This window comes from Podarcis erhardii (assembly GCF_964252035.2).
Source record: "Podarcis erhardii genome assembly, chromosome: 2".
Taxonomy (NCBI): Eukaryota; Metazoa; Chordata; class Lepidosauria; order Squamata; family Lacertidae; genus Podarcis; species Podarcis erhardii.
This window is the reverse complement of record NC_138498.1, coordinates 5,806,117-5,819,382: the sequence shown is the minus strand read 5'-3', so window position 1 is coordinate 5,819,382 and position 13,266 is coordinate 5,806,117. Positions and strand designations below refer to the sequence as shown.

Sequence of the window (13,266 nt, the reverse complement as noted above, 5' to 3'; positions counted from 1 at the left end):
AGAGCACGCCAGGCCCTCCTGTCTTCCACTGCCTCCCGCAGTTTGGTCAAACTCATGCTGGTAGCTTCGAGAACACTGTCCAACCATCTCGTCCTCTGCCGTCCCCTTCTCCTTGTGCCCTCCATCTTTCCCAACATCAGGGTCTTTTCCAGGGAGTCTTCTCTTCTCTTCTCATGAGGTGGCCAAAGTCTTGGAGCCTCAGCTTCAGGATCTGTCCTTCCAGTGAACACTCAGGGCTGATTTCCTTAAGAATGGATAGGTTTGATCTTATTGCAGTCCATGGGACTCTCCAGAGTCTCCTCCAACACCATAATTCAAAAGCATCAATTCTTCGGCGATCAGCCTTCTTTATGGTCCTGCTCTCACTTCCATACATCACTACTGGGAAAACCATAGCTTTAACTATACAGACCTTTATAGCTTTAACTATACGGAATGATAGGTTAAAAGGTTTGAAATAGCCAGCCAACCCGAGGTGCCACCTTTGGTTGTGAGTTCAATTTGATTTGTAGCTGCAGGTTGGTGCAGCAGGCATTAGAGGGCGCACCCAGCCTGTATCAAAGTTACGGGCACTGGCGGGTTCAAATTTCTTTTATTTTTTGTTTCTTGGAAGTTTCCCATATTTCCCCCTTTAAACTCTTAAGGATTCACAAGGTGCCTGTCAGTATAAAGCAGAGCAAAAAAATAGCAATAAAAACATGGCACACCACAAACTCTTGTGTGCCACCATGATTAATTTCATTCTTGGAGGTTTGCTGGCTTCTCAGCTTGTCGAAGGGCTGGCATTAGAAAGCATTTCTGCTTGTGGAGGTTGTGTTTGAGTGGAGGGAGAACTTGGGGGCCTCTAAGAGGCACGGGGTGTTATGGCGCTGGGAGATGGCAGATGGTCAGTGAAGGGCAGGAGTATCCAATGTATTAAGGCGGTTGCCTCTTCAGGGCCATTCCTCACCTGACAAGATATGGGATGGCATGCCAACCTGCCATCTCTCACCTGGTGGTGTTAGAAGCCAAGTGGGTCCAAAATGCAAACAACTCTCACCCACGGTTTGATTGTAGATGAGGTGGCTCACCTGGCATGTATCACCTGTGTGGATGGGCTGGTCAGGCTTGATCTGACCCAGTTTGCTCACCGTCCCTCCGTCCCGATACTTGAAGCAGCACCAACACTGGGGGTGCAGAGGCAGTTTTAGGGTAGCGTGACCAGTGTGCCACAACAATGCTGTAGAACAGAGCACAAGAGAGGTGGGAGGACACCAATTTTAGCATAAATTTGAGAGCCCAAAGCCCATCACTGGGTGCAGGTTGCCATCGTTCATAGGAATTCTATCTAACTAGGAAGCCTTGTGTCTGGAATCTGGAATTGGGTGTTTTTCCTTGACACCGGATCAGAGACTGAACAGGGATCTGGTTGGTGTAAAGCCTGCTCTGCTGCTCAACAGCCTTCCTTCCTGAGCTGATGCAGGTAGTCTTGGTGGTGGTTAGAGATGTGAAGTCCTGGGGGGGGGGGGGATTCCACATTTCCCCCCATAGATTCTCCCCCCACCAGGCCTATACATTTCTAGAGATGCTACTGGAGGAGGGGCTGGGAATGATCTGGTAATAAGTGAGGACTACAGGTCACCCCACCATTATGTATGTATCATTTCCTGGTGAGGTTTGGGTTTGCAGTGGCTATTATTCCCTCTTGTGGTGTTAGGGGGATCGTTTAATATTCCTGAATGTTTGGGATGGGCGTGTTCAATGGAAGCAATAGTACTGCTCTATTCTGCCTTGGTCAGACCACACCTGGAGTGCTGTGTCCAGTTCTGGGCAGTTTTAAGATTACTGACATGTGCGAAAGAGGGTGACCAAGATAATAAGGGATTTGGAAACAAAGTCTTATGAGGAATGGTTGAGGGAGCTGGGGCTGTTTAGCCCAGTAGAGAAGACTAAGAGATAATGGCCATTTTCAAATATCTAAAGTGCTGTCACATGGAAGCTGGAGCAAACTTGTTTTCCCTTCTCTGGAGGTTAGGATCCAAACCAATGGATTAAAGTTACACACAAAAAAAGATTCTGACTAAATGCCAGAAAGAACTTTGTGACAGCAAAAGCTGTTTGACAGTGGAATGGTCTTCCTTGGAAGGTGGTGGACCCTCCTTTATTGGAGGTTTTCAAACAGAGGCTGGATGGCCATCAGTCATGGATGCTATAGCTGAGATTCCTGCATTGCAGGGGGTTGGACCAGATGACCCTTGGGACTCCTTCCATCTCTACATTTCCGAGATTCCAGTTGGCATGACTTGACACACCTGTCAAGGCCCTAGTCTTGTTGCACAATTGCAAGATGGAGAGGCGTCATCTACACGGTTGCTCCTAAATCCTCTAGCACTGTGGAGCCCAGCTGGCTCCCTCGTTTTCTGTGGTCAATAAAATAAGTATGACAGGTGGTGCAGGTCCTGTAGTGAAGTTGACAGAACACAGCTTAAAGCTTATAGTCTAATGTATGGCAGTGATGCCAGCATATAAAACTTATTCCATTACATAGTGCCATTCAGTGGAACAGGCAGGGATACCAGAATCTTGGGAGGGAGGCCTGCCATGATGGATTTGCAGCGCAGTGCGAGAGGAAGTCACTCAACTCAGAGCTTGATGCCGTGGTTGGGACAGGGCATAGGGAGGCTCCCAGAGTGCTGTTTTATGGGATGAGGTTCAGTTGTTGCAGCCTGAGCTTCTGAGTACACACTTGTGGTGGTCTAGCTAACTTTGCCATACCCCAGGTCAGCCTGTTTTCTCATCCTGCTGGATCAGCTCCAAGGCCTAGCTAGTCCAGCATTCTGAGTATTGTCTGTACAAACCAACAGTGACTCACTGTGGTCATAGTCGACTAGCTGGTCCTTTCAATTGATACAAAAACCATCATTACTGTTAAAAGCAAAAATGAAAACCAGGGACCTTTCACCTCAGCAGCTAAGAAAGGGCACACCTGTGGAAGCTGTGACTCCTCTTTCCCATGACATAGTTCCCTCCTGCGGTATTGCTGTTGCAACTAAGAGAATTAGTATGCCGGATGTGATAGTAGGCCTCTATTTGCTGAGAGGGTAAAGTCCAAGCACAGCATGAGATCTTGCTTGGCTACAGCCTTGCATAGTAAAACTAAGATATGTGGAAGAACCCTGGGCCAAGAGAGCTGGAGTGGGATGTCTATCCTCCCTTCTGCCACCATTTCTCCCTCTCTCTGAAGGAAGGATCTCTGCCAGGTCTACCCAAGGGATTACTTAGGGCTTTGGATTTCAATAATTTTTATCCCTGTAACAGAATTAGGTTGCTACAGGATATTCATGAACCAACCACTTGGAAAGCAAAATGCTTAAAGCTTGCTCCAAACAGAATAAAACATGTAAAAACTAAGCAAATAATGATCAGCAAGTGAAACACAACTCTGTAAGTGTCAAGCTATTCAAACGTACTCTCTGGTTCAGGTACTCTAATTGTAGATATGCAGAGCCCTTTTAACAAACATTGGGTAGGGCATCATAAGGAGGGCTAGGACTCTTCAATCCTTTTGAGGAAAGCTGGAATTCAAGAGACTCTGGTAGGGCTCCTGCCCATTTCCTGAGAGCTGCAGTTGCAACACAAGCACAGCCAGGCAGTAACAGCAAGATCACAACTTATATAGGTGTGCCATTGTCTGCAGAATAGCTGGCCTCAGACATTCTCAAGTTAACTTCCAGCAGCAGGGGTCAGGTAGTGATGAGGCCTCAGTGAGCTCTTTTGGGTAAAGAGAATACAGACAGCCTCATGTGAGAAGCTTCTCTTACTCAAAGCACTCCATTCCACTTGAAACTACAGGATTAAAACTTCCATACTATATTCCACTAGCCAAATTTAGGCATGGTGAAAGGATGCAGAATTCCAGCCCAACTCAAGCCAAGGCTTCTTGTAGTGCGGGTTAACTGTGGAACACAACCAGGTGAGGACTTAGATAACCACTAGGAAGGGAGGCTATATACAATTTAACATCATTGTTACCTGCAACCACTTTGTACTGAAGTGCGCTTCCATAGTTGATGCTTAAAAGGGAGCCACGACCTCTAGCATCCCAGCTTAATTGGATAGTGCTAGCATCATCTTACATTAACTTTAGCTAGAGAGATTGCAAAAGGTATGCCCCTCAATCAATATTCTAGCTGTATTCATTGGCTTTGGTATGAAGAAATTGTATGGGGACCTGTCCATTGTACTGGCCAGTTAAGACAATCAAAACTGCTGCAGGAACTGTATCATTCCCTAATCAGAAGATCTGTAGCAGCAGACAACCTGTCCTAGAAATACAGCTATTCCTGAAACACACATTGTCACAGAGCATTGGGTATGTTCTAGAGTGCACTGAAGCATAGCACCAACGAGGCGGATTTGGCCAACTGACTGCTCACTCAAGAACATGCCCCAGAATCTACAGAGGCACCATAAGACATGTCAATGAGGATTCCCTAAAAGGCTCACTTTGGTTTGGACTTTGTATCTGCAAGTCAATCTCTCCCAGTTCCCTCCATGACCAGGAAAATCCAAGAATGATACTAACAAATAAGAAACCCCTCAAATGTGGATGTTAATCTGCATTATATTTTCATTAATAAATAAGTTTTTTCTTTTAATAACACTGAACATTTAACAGATTTGCCCCATTTCCTTTCCTTCCCATACACAAAGAGACAATGTCTATAAAACAACCACTCCTGGTCCTGCCCTCCACCCCCCTCCACCCGCAATTGCAGAGGCGAAGGAGAGGGTACCCGGACACCTCTCTGCTAGAGGGAGGAGGGTAAAAGGAAGGACACAATATTCGGCAGGCTTTGGGGGGGGGGGAGAGAGAAGGGAGAAGTGATCTGCACTCGGCCTGCTTCACACAGGCAATGGAGACAAGCAGTTGATGGGAAGAGGTGATCAGGGCCAAACAAAGATATTAACTGTGCATCAGGAAGGGGGCGATTCTTTAGAACCTTCCAAATCTATGTGGAACGACCACCAGAGCCACTGCTGTCCACGATGTTGCTATGCCAAGGCCCAAGGCTTTCCGGAGCAGGGTTGGTCTTGGGCCAGCCTTCACCTTTGCAGTCCAGCCAAACTCCCCCTCCCCGCTTCACGTCTGTCTGGAAGAAGCGCACACTGCAGCTGCATGGAGGGAAGCATTGCAATGCGGAAGGGACGGCAGGCTTGCTCAAGCCGGCGAGGGAGTTGGGAATGGGATCCTTCTGGAGTCTCCAGGCCTGGCCCCTGGGAGCCAGGCAGCCCTCTCCCTTCCCCACCCCAGAAGGGCCAGCTGGAGGGCCCAGTGTCCGCAATGGTTCCACTGCCACCGCCACCCCCTGCTCCCCGGAAGTAGGCGGCCCCTTCACATGACAGAGCAGCTTTTTGCTTTCTCCTTCTTGAAAGTGGAAGAGATGAGCTCAGATCGGCTGGGAAAGCGGAGGAGTCTCTTGGGGAAACTTCGGGCTGGGCTCTTGGGGGGCTGGGGGCCAGGCTTGCTCAGGCAGATGGACGCTGCTGTCCGGAAGATGCTGTGGATGCTTTTCTCCGATGTGAAGGCCGAACACTCCAGGTAGGTTTCTGCTCCTAGCTGCTTGGCCACAGCACAACCCTGAAAAGGGAAAGAAAAAAAAAAAAGAGCATGAGGACCCAAGCCAAGGAGCAGAGCTACTCCTCCAAATTAGGACACACATGTTGAGATGGTTGGCACATCATTGATTTTGTTTGCTATATATTTTTGTGGTTTTATACTGCAAACTGTCCTGCAATGAAGGGTGGTATAGAAATGTGCTAAATAAAATTATTAAGCCATTGTTAGGTGGAGCACTGTGGTTTACTATGAACATGGAGCGCACTGGCGCATGTTGATGAAAAGTTCTCACTCCGCTCCTGCCCCACTGGGAAACAAGCCAAAGTTTGGATTGTCATTTGAAACTAGGATCATGGTTTGCTTTCCCCAAAACAAACCACAAACAGTAAAGCCAAGATGCAGATGCCAGAATGTAGCCTTCTGAAATGCATCGCACTTGAGCAGTTGGGCATTGGATTTGAAACAGTCCTATACCCAGTGCAGCCAAAACACAGCCCAGGTGCCATGAAGCTGCCAATATCCACCTCAAGGAGGGATGTTCCCACGATGGTTTGATCCTCCCAAGACAGTTCCAACAAAAGGGCCATACCCCCAACATACAAGATATCAAAGTTCTATTAAATTTCAAATTCCTCAGCATATTTGTATTTCAGCAAGGCCACTTTATTATAGTTGGAGTAAGCCTTTGCAGAGAGGCTTGTAGGTTATATGCCCAGTGGATTTTAAAGAAATGTTTGTAGTTGGTATATGCAATTGGAGTGTTATTCTACCCAACTTAGGACTTCTAAGGCTGCATAGATATATATCTATACTTATCTACAGATTGAAAATATCATTCTTAGTTGGAATCATTTTGTGAGGGTATGTTCAGAATGCCTTTTTAAGTTGTATACAAAGCTAATTTCAGTTTGCAAGGAAGCACATTCAAGCTCAAATTCCTTGAGGGATAACTTAAAAAAATAATAATAACGATTTGAGGAAGGATTTTGAGCTTGAATTTAATCATGTGTGCCATCATATCTACAGGTGCATGTAAAACCCTAAGCACAGAAGACTAAAAAAAGAAGGCATCTACTGCTCAAGGAAGGGATTCATACTGGGGTGGGTGTGTAGGTGTGGAGTACGTTACAGGTTATAAATGCAGACCTTACCTGTTCATAAGAGACAGGGGCTTGCTTTTGGTTGGACAGTTCCATCAAGGTGCTGAGGTCGGTGCGCAGGTCTATCTTGCAGCCAATCAGCAACACACGGGTGCTAGGACAGTAGTCCAGGATTTCTGTCTTCCACTAGAAAAACATACCAAAGAGGAATTGAACCCTCTAGCATTCCAAGACTCAAAACATGTCCCAGGTAGAGATATTGCCACATCACCGTGACACAAGCTGTCCTGTCCTCTGGGGCTCACTTAACAAGCTGTTTTGCTAACTGGGAGAAGTCTAACTTGGTGTTGTCATTGCTTAATTTCTGCAGTGGGCATGGGATTTTAAAAAAACAGTGTCAAGAGTTCTGTATGAAAATTCAAACACGTGTTCTCTCTCCCCCCCCCCCCACTCTCATAGACACCTGGAAGCAATCTCTATAGCCCCCTCACCATCCAACAGTTCGAACAGTTATGCATGACAAGAATTACAGAGCCTTTGTGGAAATAAGAATAGAGAAGCAGCCCCAGAACCTAAAAAACCAGGATCACAGTCCTAAATAGCTAATATCCTTTATAGATCAGTTGGTTTGGTGTTAATATAGTAATATCTTAGGCTAAACCTCTTTCAAAAGACTTTAAAGACCTCCTCTCTTTATTTGAGCAGGATAGGCTATGAAAAAAAATGCAATTTCTAACAGAAGAAAGTAACACTAACTTTGGGATTAGCTGTCAGGCAGCGTATACTCTGCAGCTTCCTGAACAAGTGGATCAGCTCACATTTTCCCCTTAATAGCATTTCCCTCTTAATAGCCATTCTATACTCCTTTTGCAACTGACTTCTCCGGATTTGTGCTTTTAATGTGTTTTAACCCACCAAAGAATCCATTAGATGCTATCAATATGGCTCACAAGTAATGGGACTCAACTACAGGACTCATTGGCTGCCTTACTATCCAAGGAGTGCCAGCTTAGAATACTTTCCACATAGATTTAAAGCAGCAAGTGCGTACAAACATGAAGGGATGGCGAACAGAGATGTTTCTAAAGATAACGGCTCAAAGTGGCAAGAAATTCAAGTTGGAAACTGTTATTTATATGTTAGGCTGATAGAGACCAGGTCTTTAGGGATACCTTGCTGGAGTATTTATTGAAGACCAGGGAGGAAAAGTTAAGTAAGGGAAACAGCAGCACTATCCATTTCCAATTGTCCATATGGGATGTAGAAATTGTGGGTGCTGGAGGCCTTTGAGGAGAGGCAGACATGCATTTGTTTAGGTGGCTGAAAGGAGAGAATAACTAGATGATGTGGCAAGTCACTTTCAACTCTGGGGACACAAGATATTAGGCAGGGCCCTGGGGTCAGCAGTCCTGCTTTGCATGCAGAAGGTTTCAGGTTCAATCCACGGCAGCCCTAGGTAGGGCTTGAGAGCGGATGCCAAGTCAAAATAGACAACACTGGGTGAGGCAGCTTCCCATGCTGTGTTTTATGGCCTTTCAAACTATTGTCCCATAATTCTCCCAGACAACCTGGATCTCCAAGACCATCTGAAGGCCATTCTTCTCCAAACAGTGGTTGGGGAGGGGTGGGAGGAAACACAGGGATGAGTTTTGCGGAATGGGCAGACTCCATAATAAAGTTGGGCACCTCATTTATATTGTGCTTGTGTATGCCCAGGCGTAAATAGCTCTCAGTATTGTGTATATCTGCATGTAAAGTTAAAACGGAAGAAATATTAACATGGAGCCAATTCCCCCTGTGTACCATACTTTGACAAAAGGGTCTCTGAGATCCGGATACAAGTACAGCTGGGATAGCTCAGCTGGTAGAGCATAAGGCTCTTAACCTCGGGGTCATGGGTTCGAGACCAAATTGGGCAAAAAGATTCCTGCATTGCTGGGGGTTGGGCTAGATGACCCTCATGCAGGCCCGGACAGAGGGGGGGGGCCATATGGGCCACTTGGCCCGGGCCTCCGATTCCAAAGGGGGCCTCGGTCAGCATATTCACTATTGTATATCTATATTTTCCATTTTGTCTTTATATGCAGATACAGTTCAAGCCTTGAAATAAAATTATTTGTCAGCATAACTTTTGTGAAAATTATGTATATACTTACTTATTTGTAAGACTTCAGTTATCCCCAGGGTAAAAAAAAGAGGGGGCACATTATTTACCTGGCCTGGGCCTCTGCCTGGCTCTGCAAGGCCCTGCCCTCATCATCCCTTCCAACTCTACAGTTCTATGAATCTACACTGGGGGACCTAGAGGTTCTCCCCCCCCCCCCCCGTATAACTATGCCTGGATGCTCATGGATTTCACAAGATCTGAGAGGAAGCATGGATGCTTCCCATGTAGGTCAGGGACCAATAACCCCCTTAAGGATGCCTCTCTTCCCAGGAGGCATATAAGTCTGGCTTGTGGAGCATTAAACTCCATGCCAGCAGGTACCCCCAATCCGACCCTCAGGCCGTAAGGGGGAGGCAGGGAATGGGAATGAGCACGCATCTCTCTCACCTTCTTCAGTGCACTGTCCATGGTCTCAGGGCGGCTGACATCAAAGCAGAGCAGGACCGCATCTGAGTCGCTGTAGCACAGGGGGCGCACATTGTCATAGTATGGGGATCCTGTGCAGAGAGGAAGGTCATGAACCAGCTCAGGACACTCTCTCCCACCTCCACCAAATCAAAGCCAGTAAGCAGCATCCGATTCGAATAAGCCTTTTAGGTGCAAGTAAAAAGAACCCACCCACCCTCCCCTCCACATTGCAGGGCTCTGCATGCTCACTCACACCCATTTTAATATTCAGCCTTCACCAGGGTTTATATAACCAAGGCCATCTCTCCACTACCCTTCTGCACAAGCAGTATTGAGGGCAGGAGGGGGGGGTGCAGGGCTCCCGTTTTTCCCAGGGATTTTTTTTTGGGGGGGGATGCAACATACAGGGAGGAACGGGTTGCTTAGCAACCCACTCATCAGCGAGAATAGATAAAAAAAAGGTTGCATATGTGCAAGGGATGTTACGGATGCAAGAACTGGAGGTGGGGGTGGGGAACTGCTGCGTAGACGCAAAGGGGTGGAAGAAGAGGAATAGGATCGCACAGCACCCCCCTCTTTGAAGCAGCAGCAGCAGCAGCAGCATCCAAAATGCTTCTGCAGCCCAGACGCTGCGTGCCCAGAATAGCAAGCAGCCCCTGGCTCCCTGCACCAGCGCAATCACCATGGCAACAAGGGGGATCCGAGTAGCCAGGGACCCCCACCACCTCCAGCCCCCTTCAAAAGAGGGGATGCTGCAGCCATTCCCCATCCCTGGTTGCTAGGGCAACTCCACTACACCCCTCTCCACGCACGCACGCACAATACCCTTTGAGAGCCCCTTATTGTTAGTGTCCATTTCCTCCCAATTTCACGACCAAAGTCCACCCCAAGCCCCCTCTGCCCTGGGATCCCTCCTCCTTAACATGCACACAATGGACAAATCTCCTCCCCTCTGCATTCCACGGGGGGGGGGGGAAATGAAATAATAGGCAAAGCTGGAAGATCACAGACCTCTCAGCAGCTTTCAGAGGCTGCAGAAAATGTGGGAACAAACGGGAGTGTTGGGGAAGCCGAGTGGGGGTGGCAGGAAAGAGGATTACTGCATTTTTACTTCAGCCCTGAGGGACTGGAACCTCTCATGCTAACAGCTAGAAGGGCAGATTTAAGATATTGCACACAGCTGTCCAGCTGTGCACAGACACAAACAAGTTGCTTTTTAGGGCAGCATCCCCTAAACACGGGGTCTTGGTTCTTTTTTGGCCAGGATACCAACTCTAAGATGGTCTAAAGTCTTTGCCTCACCTACTCCTCCCTCCTTTGCAGGAGCCATCAGCTCTGCATACCAATGCTAGATGTCCCCTTTTTTCAGCTCAGGACTGCAGTGCATAACACGTTCTCCCCCCCCCCCAAAGCTCTGAATTATGAAGAAACCCCCCACCCCTTCTAACTAACACACACATGATTCAAAGCCATTTACTCAGGCTAGCAAGATCCTTCCCTTAGATCTAGGTGGGTAGAAGAGAATTTAATCCGCACCCCCTATTATCACTGTATTCTCCCATACCCAAAGCTAAGGTAGACCAAGAGACAGAAACATTGACTAGAGAGGATTCTCCCCATGCCTCACCCCACACTGAGCACTTGAGAAATCCTCACTTCCTCACCTATATCTGTTCTCAGAACTGATTCACTTGTATTGTTCACCTTTCTGGGATCTTATTAAAAGGGCGGTATACAAGTTGAATTATTCTTATTATTGCCACAAGTTACCCCCTCTAGAAAGGCTGCTTGACTGCAGCAGAGCCGAAGGGTGTAGCTTGGTCCTTAGCAGTGGGGCATAGTCCAGAAGGGGAAAGGGAGCCTCACCAGATGTGTCCCACAGACTGAGCTCCACCCGTTGCTCCTCCGTCTCCAGGCACGCCGTATAGTTCTCAAAAACTGTGGGCACGTATGTCTAGCAATGAAGACAAGATACACAAAGGCATTAGCTATAACTTTTTGGGTGGGGGGGTGGAAGAACTGTCAGCTACAGTGTCAAGCTCTGCCAGGAGAACGTTACCGATATCCAAGGATCTGGAGGGCAGAGAGGTCAGTACCTTCAAGTACCAACAGCGGTGGGGTCAGCCCCCGACGTTGTGGGTGTTCGGACACCCCATCCACGCAGCGTCAGACGCCGATGGGCAGAAGCCGGTTAGTGCGCAGCTATGTGCATCAAGCCCATTTCACAGAAAGGGGGGGGGGGCGCGCCGAGGCCATATTGCCCGCTATGCGAGCAGATGAGATACGACAGCAACGCGCGCGCCCCTTCCGAAACAGCAAGCCCTCTCCGGCGCTCAGCTCCACAAAAAAGAGAATCGGTGCCCAAGGCAGGACCCGAAGCGGGCCTGGAAAGCCGGGGAGGCAACGTCGCATCGTAGTCCCTGGAGGCGAGGGACGCCGTCACGCCGTCGAAGCTAAGTCGGTCTCCGCCGGATCGGGAGCCGCTGCGTCGGAGCTTCCCGAAAGTGAAAAGCAGGGCGCGGGCCGAAGAAAGAGGGGGCGCTTTGGGCGATGCGACGTCTCCACCCCGGCGATCCAGGCCAGCCCCAGGCCCGACCCCCGACGCCTCCTGCAAGCGGAGGCCCCGATCCCGGCTGGTCCACTTACCTCCGGGTAGCAGTCCTTGGCCAGCACTTGCAACATGGCAGTCTTCCCGCAGTGCACATCCCCGACGAGAACCAGCTTGCAGCGGGCCACCACCGGCTGAGGCGCTCTCCTCTCCCTCATGACGGCGTCGAGGGGCGAAGCGGGGCGCACCGGCCAACGTCTCTGCAGCGCAAAAGGGAACGGAGAAAATCCCTGCGCGACTCCCGGCTGCTGGCGCGCTCCCTGCCTCCCTCTCCGGCTGCAGGACTCTAACGAAGCCCGGCGGGGCGGGGGAGGCTACCTTTATAGATGATAGGAGACGCCAATGACCAGCGGAGGCGGGACTCCGCGCAGCCAACCAGGAGAGGCCGGACTCCAACCTGGTGGCCAGTGATAGAGACCAAGGTGGCTGAGTCAGAGTTTCTTTCCCTCCTTCCTCCTCAGGTTAAAGATACATTCCGGGCCTGGAAGGATTTCTCAGCTTTCGGGCTCAGGGTACAATTGGGGGAGAGGCGGGTTACGGCAAAAGGAGAGCGTTCAAGGCACCGTGGGGCAAACGAAGTTGAGATTCCTGCATTACAGGGGACTGGACTAGATGCCTCTGGGGTTCCTTTCCAGGTCTAGAGGTTCTATGGTTCTAAGTGTAAATCATTTAAAGGGGGTCCTTGGTGTTTGCTTTTTCATGTGGCTCGAGCTGGAGCAGGCTTGAAGGTTAGGTTTTGGAAAGAGAGTTGGATTCATAGAATTGTAGAGTTGGAAGGAACTACAAGTCATCTAGTCCTGAAAAGCAGGAATCTTTTTGCCCACCATGGGGCTCGAACCCACGATTCTGAGATTAAGAGCCTCATGCTCTATTGACTGAGCTGTCCTAGGAGTTGCCAGGATTTTTTTTTTAATCAACCAGTGACTAAGTGTGTTGGTTTAATGACCAAACAATGGTGTTTTTTTTGTTTTGTTTCAGTGTCACACGTAGGAGGAAATGGACAACATCCTGCCAAATAGTCTTGCTCCCCAAACAAGTGTCATTCAAATGCTCAACTTTGAATTCATTTACACAGATCCCGAAATCTGTCCTAATTCGGGCCTGGGTTTTTTTATAGCAAGTTAATAATTCATTTGCTGCCGGCTTCCAGGTTAAAAATAGCTCAACAATAGAAAGAGGCAGACGGCAGAATCAGCTGGTTGGTAGTTTTCAGAGGGTATGGCTGTTTTGCTGGCTGGAAAACATAACTTGTTTTGTATGTAGCAGGTAGAGGAACTGGGAACACAAAACATTTTTATGGTATAGGTTTATTCTGTATGTCGATGAGGCAGAGGCAGAGCAAACACCAACCCAGATATACAGAAGGCTTGGGCTTGATTTAATT

General features: G+C 48.5%; 1 protein-coding gene across 1 annotated transcript; it reads right to left on the bottom strand.

Moving 5' to 3' along the window:
- Positions 1–4,585: 4,585 nt before the first annotated feature.
- On the bottom strand, positions 4,586–12,159 carry RND1 (Rho family GTPase 1). Its single transcript, XM_081851155.1, has 5 exons — positions 11,921–12,159; positions 11,141–11,228; positions 9,254–9,363; positions 6,751–6,885; positions 4,586–5,620 (listed from the first exon to the last, which is right to left on the bottom strand). The coding sequence occupies exons 1-5, from the start codon at positions 12,038–12,040 to the stop codon at positions 5,375–5,377; spliced, it is 699 nt and encodes a 232-aa protein (XP_081707281.1). The 5' UTR covers positions 12,041–12,159; the 3' UTR covers positions 4,586–5,374.
- Positions 12,160–13,266: the final 1,107 nt, after the last annotated feature.